The 8,242-nt window shown below is 36.3% G+C and overlaps 1 protein-coding gene across 1 annotated transcript; it reads right to left on the bottom strand.

The window, feature by feature from the left end:
- Window positions 1–335: 335 nt before the first annotated feature.
- Window positions 336–6,916, bottom strand: ARMC1 (armadillo repeat containing 1; the record flags this gene model as incomplete). The annotated part of the gene is made up of 4 exons (XM_009865630.1): window positions 336–2,562; window positions 3,130–3,204; window positions 3,285–3,401; window positions 6,727–6,916. Coding segments are annotated over 4 exons (574 nt in total), but the record flags the coding sequence as incomplete, so codon positions are not given.
- Window positions 6,917–8,242: the final 1,326 nt, after the last annotated feature.

Below are 8,242 nucleotides of genomic sequence, written 5' to 3'. Positions count from 1 at the left end.
TTCTGAATTTCCTTAAAAAAACAGGACCTACATAGCAGGTTATTAAAGAAAACTAGTGTCCAAAAACAACCCAGAAGAATGAATTTGAGATGATGTCCTTAAGTAGCTTCTACTTACCTACTTTTTACAAAAACTTTGTTTAAAATGCAAGCAAGTTCTAAACATACACAAAAGCCCCGTTGCAATAAGCAGCAAAGGTCTCACTATGACTTGCATTCCTCTCAAATTAAAGATTAAAAAGATATACTTTTAATACCACAAATACCTTAAAGGCTGTCAGAACATTTAAAAAGGCACCAGCCTTTGTTCGGACATTTAAAAAGGCACCAGTCATATTTTTTTTAGTTATATTATCCTTTATTATTTTACAATATATTTCAAAAACTTTTACAGATGCCTTAAACTGTTCTACAAGAGCTGCAATACTGTCATAAAAGCACACCTACAGACTGAATGCACAAACAAACTGTAATACCTACTGGTATTGAACCATTAATATCCAAAGGGTGTAGTCTTTTAGTAAATAGATGTGCAGTAATGCAAATGCAAACAGATGTTAATGCAGAAAAATAAAACTCTGCATTCATGGCTATAGAACCAGAGGACTTTTCAAACACATTTGGTACTGTAACATTCTAGACAGCAATATGAGTAGTATTACATATTTAAAGCAATACATGCCCTGAAAAGCCTGTATTTTCAATCTGTGCGTGTAAACCTGAATCAAAAATAAACTAGATATATTAAAAAACATGAGACATCTTGCCAACAAGCTTTTGTTTCTTTTTTATCCTAGAACGACAATTAACTTGAGTGGGTGAACTCTGACCTGTATTATTATTTTACATTACTATTTCCTCAGCATGTCTGCAGTATTATGACAGTGTGATTTATTTTTTTTATTCCTTGTGCATAGGCAGAGGGGAATAACTTTGATGCATTAGATTTTTTTTTTCTGAGTCTCCAAGTGGTAAACATAATTAATATTACCGCAAATACATTACCACAAAAAAGCATTGTATAATGAGGTTTATAACAGTATTTAAAGTTCTCAGCTGTACTTCTCCAGTGCAATAAAGCAGTGGCACTGCAGTCTTCAAGCACTGTGTATGGAATCCTCTCAGGCACACAGTGTTTACTAACAGCTCAGATACATACTATTCTCTATCAAGTTTCGCCTTTACTATCACTTCTGGCCACAGAATTTACCAAGACATCTTTAAATCTATGCTGTCTGTAAGTAACAAAGTAAAGCCAATTGCATATTTTTTTAAGCCTATCTAAGCTGATGTACTTTCAGGGGAGTCTCATGAAAGACACTGGGAGGGAACAGTAATTACGTATCAGATTTGTTAGGTAAAAAAATAACAAGGGGTAAAGTCAAAATTTGTAAGTGTGGCACTGTGGCAAAAGGAGGCATTCATTCTTCAAGTTTAAAGTTTCAGTTACCATTAAATATTTGCTAACAGTGAACACCATTTCTTAACTAAATACAGTCTACATCCCTCTACTCTCTGCTGACAGAGCTGCAAGGGGTCATCACTACATTAGACCACAGCTTTTTTTTTGGCTACAGTCTTCCCAGCTAGCCTAAATAGCAGTGGTATTTATTAGTTATATGTATATATATATCAGTCAGTCACACCCATCATTACAAATATGTTCTAGTTTATTTACTGTACAATGTATGTATACATACTTGTGTTTACTCGATTCCTTATTTCTTAATCTCAAGCACTCCAACGGTTAAGGGCAGGCTGGAAAAAATCCATATATATAAAAGGGTTATAAATTTCAAGTCTGTAGTGATTCTAGTTTAATAGCAAAAGGGGAACGTCGCGCTCACGCTGTGAACATGGTTGGCAAAAATAAAGGCAAAAAAAGAGGCAGACTATATTTTTCTCTGGAGTAAAAATCTAGAAAATTAAACAAAACAGTGTTAGTCCAAGAGGATGCAGAAATAAAAAAGGGCATTTCATTTAATGCACAGCTAGAGCTATTAAGAATTTTCTTTCACAGAGGCCCTGAGAGTTTAAACGGATTCTCCCTATCATGTGTGTCATTGAAGTCAAACTCAAAGCTCTATATGCATAAACATTTGGTATATAAGAGTGGACCCATTTTTAAAAAGTAAAGCAGTAAAATCTACATGAAAAATAAATGAAAGAACAAATTGATTGGAGGCCTCTGTCCTTTGACCCCTGCCCTATCAGGCTAAACATCCAATAAAATGTAAAATGCAGCATACATTTGCTTATCTAAAATTTCTGTGATGATTTATTGCAAATTGCACTTGGCAGTTCACCACACCAATGGAAAACTGGCCCCCCTGTTGGTTCATTCACACAGTCTTTCAACACCAAATACAAGTCACCAGTAGAAAGATCTCGATAGAAAGTTTGCTGCTGTGCTGAGCCAGCTTGCTGCACCTTCTGGGTGTGACCCAACACGAGACACTGCTTTGTCCTGTTCCTTAGTAGGGCTTTCATCTTCTGGTAAATATTCAGGTAGATCTGTGTTCTGCTCTACTTCTACTGGAGTATCTTGGAACGGAACTAGCATCTGATTAAAGAAAAAACACAACAGATTAAAATTACGTCCTATGTTGTAACTTACAAGAATGAAAGTCACACATAAATAGATATTCAGGATGACAAGCACGCATGTTGTGAGACTCCTCCCCACCCCCCTATACAATGAGAATATAAATGGAACCTACTATATATCTGGGATCTACTACGCTTAGAAGACACGCAAGAAAAGCTTTGGCTTCATGTGGAAGAAAACCTATCAAATAAAGACAAAGCCCTTTTACTGTAGTTGTGAAATAAGAATACTTCAACTACAGCCCCAGAAAAGAAGGTTCACTGTAATCCTTTTCATATTGCCAAGGAGAGAAACAATCACAGCATTTCTGTCCTCCTCCTGAACAACAAGGTCTGCAAAACTGTTCTATCTATACATGTCCCGACATCAGGTGCCTTTTCATCATCTCGTACCGCACGTGTAGCACTCCCACTTACACAATTTTGCCTGGCATGAGATGTCACAGGCACAGAGGTTAAAGATACAGTCATAAAGATACAGCTGAGCTAAAACAACTGATATTTAGAAAGATACACATCCTACCTCCTCACCACTCTCACTTTTCACAACTTGCTGTGCCTTCATAACTTTCGTCGATGCTATTGCTGTTGCTAACGCCTATATTCAAGGGAGAAACCAAGAGCTTAGTGTGACAGAACGTCATAATGTGAGGATCTGGAGGGTTATAGAGCACTTACCTCTGCTTTTAAGTCCGAGCGAATTCGGACCACGCACCTTTGAACAGCCATTTGAAAAGTAAAACTAATAACACCTTTAATTTTCAACAAGGCTTCTTCACAAAGATTTCTTCGAGACTGAAAAACAACCAAAAATCCCACAACTAAAGTACTTCCATAACACACCATGTGAACAAACTCACAATTAACTCTTAAGGAATTCCTGTAGGTCTGAGGGCAGGCGGTTACTCAACTGTGTTTTTGTAAAATAAAAACTACGACTTATATTTTAGTGCACAAAGATTAGACTCTCTTACCATGAAAAAAAAATTGCTTACCCTTTAGAAGTCAAAGAAGGATGGAATCAACTGTAAATAATTAGAGAAAAGTGCTGAAAAGCAAAGAATGTTTTTCTCCGTATGATCAGCTAAACAGTCCCCTCTGGTTAAGTTCTGATTGACTGAAGTGCTCATTGATGAGTAGTTAGTGTTTAAGTTGCTATTTATCAGACACCTTGCCTCCATACTGACGGAATGCATCAAAGCAGCTGTTGTATCTTTCAGCAGCTTCATCTGTGGCAGCTCACAGAAATCACTGTGCAGCATAAGCCTAATTCTTATCTCAAAGAGAAAATATTTGGTTGATAACCCACAGAATGCTATGTTTAAAGCAAGTGACATCGCCTACTGTGCTGTAACATTACATTGACTTGTACTAGTTGCAGCTGTTCTACATTATCTTACAATGTTCTACTTTTTCTTCTTATTAATATTTGCACAAGATGAATGTAACAAAAAAGAGAGACTGCTAACACAGAAGGGGAAAAACAAAAAGACGTGCTGTACCGGAAGTAAACTGACAGCTTTACACAGGTTCAAAATAATGATGTTATTTCAAAGCATATTTATGTTAGTTATCAAATAATCACTGGTGAATATTTGGGATAGTTTCATGCACAATAAGTAAATTAAATAATTTTAATCTCTGGAAAAAACAACTGAAGCATAGGGAGGTTTTTAGTGTTTTATCATATATATTGAAACAATTAATTCATGTAAGTTTTTATCTTGAAATACTTAACATTTCTGAGATTTACAAAAATAACTTTGCCGGGTAGGCTACCTTTTCTATATGCAGGAAATATCTGACGCAAAGATGACAGGTTGCCTTGCATGAGTGAAAGCCGAAACTACTTCTGGACACAAGAAGCAACACATTCGTATCTTATTAGCCTAAACAAATAATTTAGGCTTACATGGATATATAGCAATTCTTTGAGAGAATTAATCCCAGGTTAAATCCCAGGCACATCAGTTGAATTCAAAATAAGGCTTCAGTGATAACTGGTGAATCGCTTCCTAAAGGCAAAACAGGGTCCATACAGACTCCTGACAAACTGGAAGCTTGGCAGCCTCTCCTTTACACAGTCTGTCTGCCTACAGCAGTTAGGCACAACCACCAGCAGTACCCAGCTAGACATCTTTCTGCATGGTACTCCCAAAGCATGGGCACATGGCAGGACACATACAGGGTAGGGCAGGTGAAATTTAGGTTATTCTCTTGCACGCCAAACCCTGACTACCATACCCTAACAAATACTTCTAAAATGGACAGACTAGAAAACTACTGATGGGGAGGCCACAGACACTTCAAGTACTGATTCATTTTTTTCGTTTTGGTTTTTTTTTTCACGCTTATAACCAAGTTTGGTAATTATGTCTTAAAATAAAAATATCTGACCCCACATTAAACAGCATATGACCTTTCCCCTTCCTTCCTGAAACAATCAATATCTACTATTTGAGGTTTCAAAATCCACAAACATTTGTAGAATTTGCAATCACTCCTAACAAGAGGTAAACCGAGAACACAGCGTTTACAGCCCTGTGTTTACATACTGTGCCTTTTAACACTCTATGTGCCACCCAATACTCTTTGCTAATTAAGTCAGGAATAAACTGTTGAATGAAACTAAGTTGCTTTTACTGTTTACATCCTCCATCATCTTCCTTGTCCCAGTTTATCGTGACATTTAACACAGCATTACAGGGATGTTTAACTGCTGGGTGAGCACCTACAGTATCACTAACATTTCTTTAATCACCTGAAGAGCTACAGAGCTACATACACCAGCCATCTCCAGCCAGTGCACAGTCAGATTTTACTTTTCTTCAACAACATGCTAAGAAAACATGCTGGTGTGCTCTAGGCAACTACAGAAGCCTGCAATTTTGCTCTCTGGAGCTGAATATCTAAATATCCTACACTTTTTCAGAATACGTTTGCCTCGATGTTTCAGAAAGAAGCTCCACAAATCTCACTAATTTCCATTTTTTGAAGAACACAAACACTTCTAAGACAGAATCAGACTAAAGCCAGAATATCTCAACTCAAAAAGCAGAAGCGGATGAAATTTCTTGCTTGGAGATACCTGTGAACAAACAAATCAACCACAAGCTTAAAACCAAAACAAACTTAACAGGAGACAACTGACTGGACCGAATTGAAAAAAAAATCCAGAGTACAAAAGCCAATGGTGTTGACAAAGCACTGCCTTTCTAGACGGAGCAAGTGCTGGAAGGACAAAACTGTAAAAAATATTTACTTTGTACAAAGTGAGCTACAGCAGCATGTTATTTCTAAAGGAATTAACTATGGTCTTATGAAAACAGTACGACGGGTACGCTGTTGATAAACTGGGCCTGTGGACACGCTTACTTGGCAAAATGCAAAGCAACAAAGCAAAGGATCAGGTCTGATCATTTAAAATGGGTACAAAACTGAAGATACAGAGTCCGGAGGGCACTTGTGGATAACATGCTTAAACAGTCTACATGCTGCTTGGCAGCCGTAAAAAGGCAAACATGGCCCTGGGGTGTTATCTACAGGGGTATGGTAGATAAATCTGTAGAAGTTATTCTGACATTACATAAAGACTCAGTGAGACCTCATTAACTCAAATGCCATTCTGGTCACTACAGTAGAAAAGATCTCACAGACAATGAAAAGATGTAGCAAAATCAGCTCAAAGAAAACATAGCATTTTCTAAGTTAAGACTAATTAAAAAAAAAAGTCTGAAATATCTCATAACCAAAAGGAAACTTTTTTTTTTAAGTTTAACACACTGATACAACCACAAGATATCCTTCAGTGAAATTGCTGAAGGTATCTTGTTTATTCCATTTTTTCTTGATGAAGGAAGGAAAATTAGGAGAGGTGGAAAGAAAGAGCAATTAAAAAGCCAGCAAGGAAAATGCTTTAAACAACTTCTTCAGATACTCTGAGTAGGCTCAATTTATACATATATATATATTTTTTATATACTGCAATTTGAAATATGGTTCACAGAAATTGCTGACAGTTGACGATGCCACACAAGCAGCCTGGATATATTATTTTTGTGGGCAAAATATACCTCAGTACAGCACGCCTTATCTACATAAACACCGAAGGTTTCCTTACCGAATCATCAAGACCATCTATATGCAAAACCACTGTCTTGGCACGCTTATTTGTGCTGCCGAGGAAAAACTGCGCTTTCCGTCGACGATAATTCATCTCATTCACGTTGTCCGTGTCTGACACATTGGAAGACTGAAGGATATCGTAGACTTCAGACGCTAGAAGTTTAGTCTCTCCCGGTGTAGTGGTCCTTAAAGAAAAAAGGGTTCAAGATTTGTAAATAGTTGTTTTTACGCTAGTACTAGAAGAGCTGCTGGTTATGTCCTTGTAACTGCAATACTCCACCTGCTACAGAAATACAATTACACAGTCAACATGTAGTAAAAATTTCAAAAGGGGACAGGAGAAATTAGGTAAAACTATTTCCTTTCTCATATTCTTTATTTTTATGTGATTCTGTTAATTCCATTATCATTATAAACAAGTCTGTTCTCCAACAACATGAGTCCAGTTTACAGCAGTTTGACAACTACAAACTAAATACAGTGGTAGATGCTCTGTACACCATTATCTTGTTTGTGTTGAGTGCTTTTTTTTTAAACAAAAAATTCCCCAGCTGCCTTGTGGTACCTTTCTTTTACCACTTTCCTTGTTAAATAATAACAACAATATTTTCTGTATAAAACTGTGATCTTTCCAAACGTTTTCTTCTCCAGTTAGTGATCATCAAAAGCAAAGCAGAAGCTAGGATTTTCTTGAAGAATTCAGAGGTTACTTCTGATTAGTCTAAAATTTATGGTAGGAACTATATGACAGCATTTTTTTAGATAGAAAAAATGGAGATAATAGACTGAACATATATTACTTTCTTATGATTAATTAAAACTAATTTTAATAAGGTACTAATATAAATCTGTTGTCTAAATTCAGCCCTGTTTTATCACTGATTTAAAGCTATGTGCAGAAATACAATTATTACGTTATTACTGCACTGACTTGCAATTAATCTTAAAATGATGAACGACAGCTTTGCTGCTTTGTTTAGTAAACACTAAGTAAGTAACAAGTACCTTTAGATTTAATTTTTTCCATCTGACTTCCTTAATTACCATACATTAAACATGTTTTCCATCCTACCATATGGACAAGAAAGAACACTCAAGAAAAAGCATGTTAAGAGCTCTCAACTTGTTGGGGTCCCAGTTAGCCTTTTTCTTTTTCTTTTTTTTTTTCCTCTGCACCTCCTTTTGAACAGCAACCATTTGGAAAGGAAAACACAAGTTCTTCTCATCATTCAATACATTAATAGCATTCAAAGACAAAAAGAAAAAAAGAAAGGGGGGGTAATAAGCAAACAACCAAGACCTAAAATAGCAAAGTATTTCAGCATATGTTCAATGTTAAATACACGCTTACATTCTGCTTTCCCATAGTGAAAAAACGCTTCTGTTAATTTACAAAAACCAGTGCTGGGAACTCACAAAGATTTCAACTTCAACTTTCCATAACTTATTAGACTAAGTAACAGAACAGAAATAAATAAAGCCATAAAATCCGATGTCTTGAGGTAGTAATA

The sequence above is a fragment of the Apaloderma vittatum genome, unplaced genomic scaffold (assembly GCF_000703405.1).
Source record: "Apaloderma vittatum isolate BGI_N311 unplaced genomic scaffold, ASM70340v1 Scaffold41352, whole genome shotgun sequence".
Classification (NCBI taxonomy): domain Eukaryota; kingdom Metazoa; phylum Chordata; class Aves; order Trogoniformes; family Trogonidae; genus Apaloderma; species Apaloderma vittatum.
Note: the sequence above shows the minus strand (reverse complement) of the source record. Positions and strands in the feature narration are given on the sequence as shown.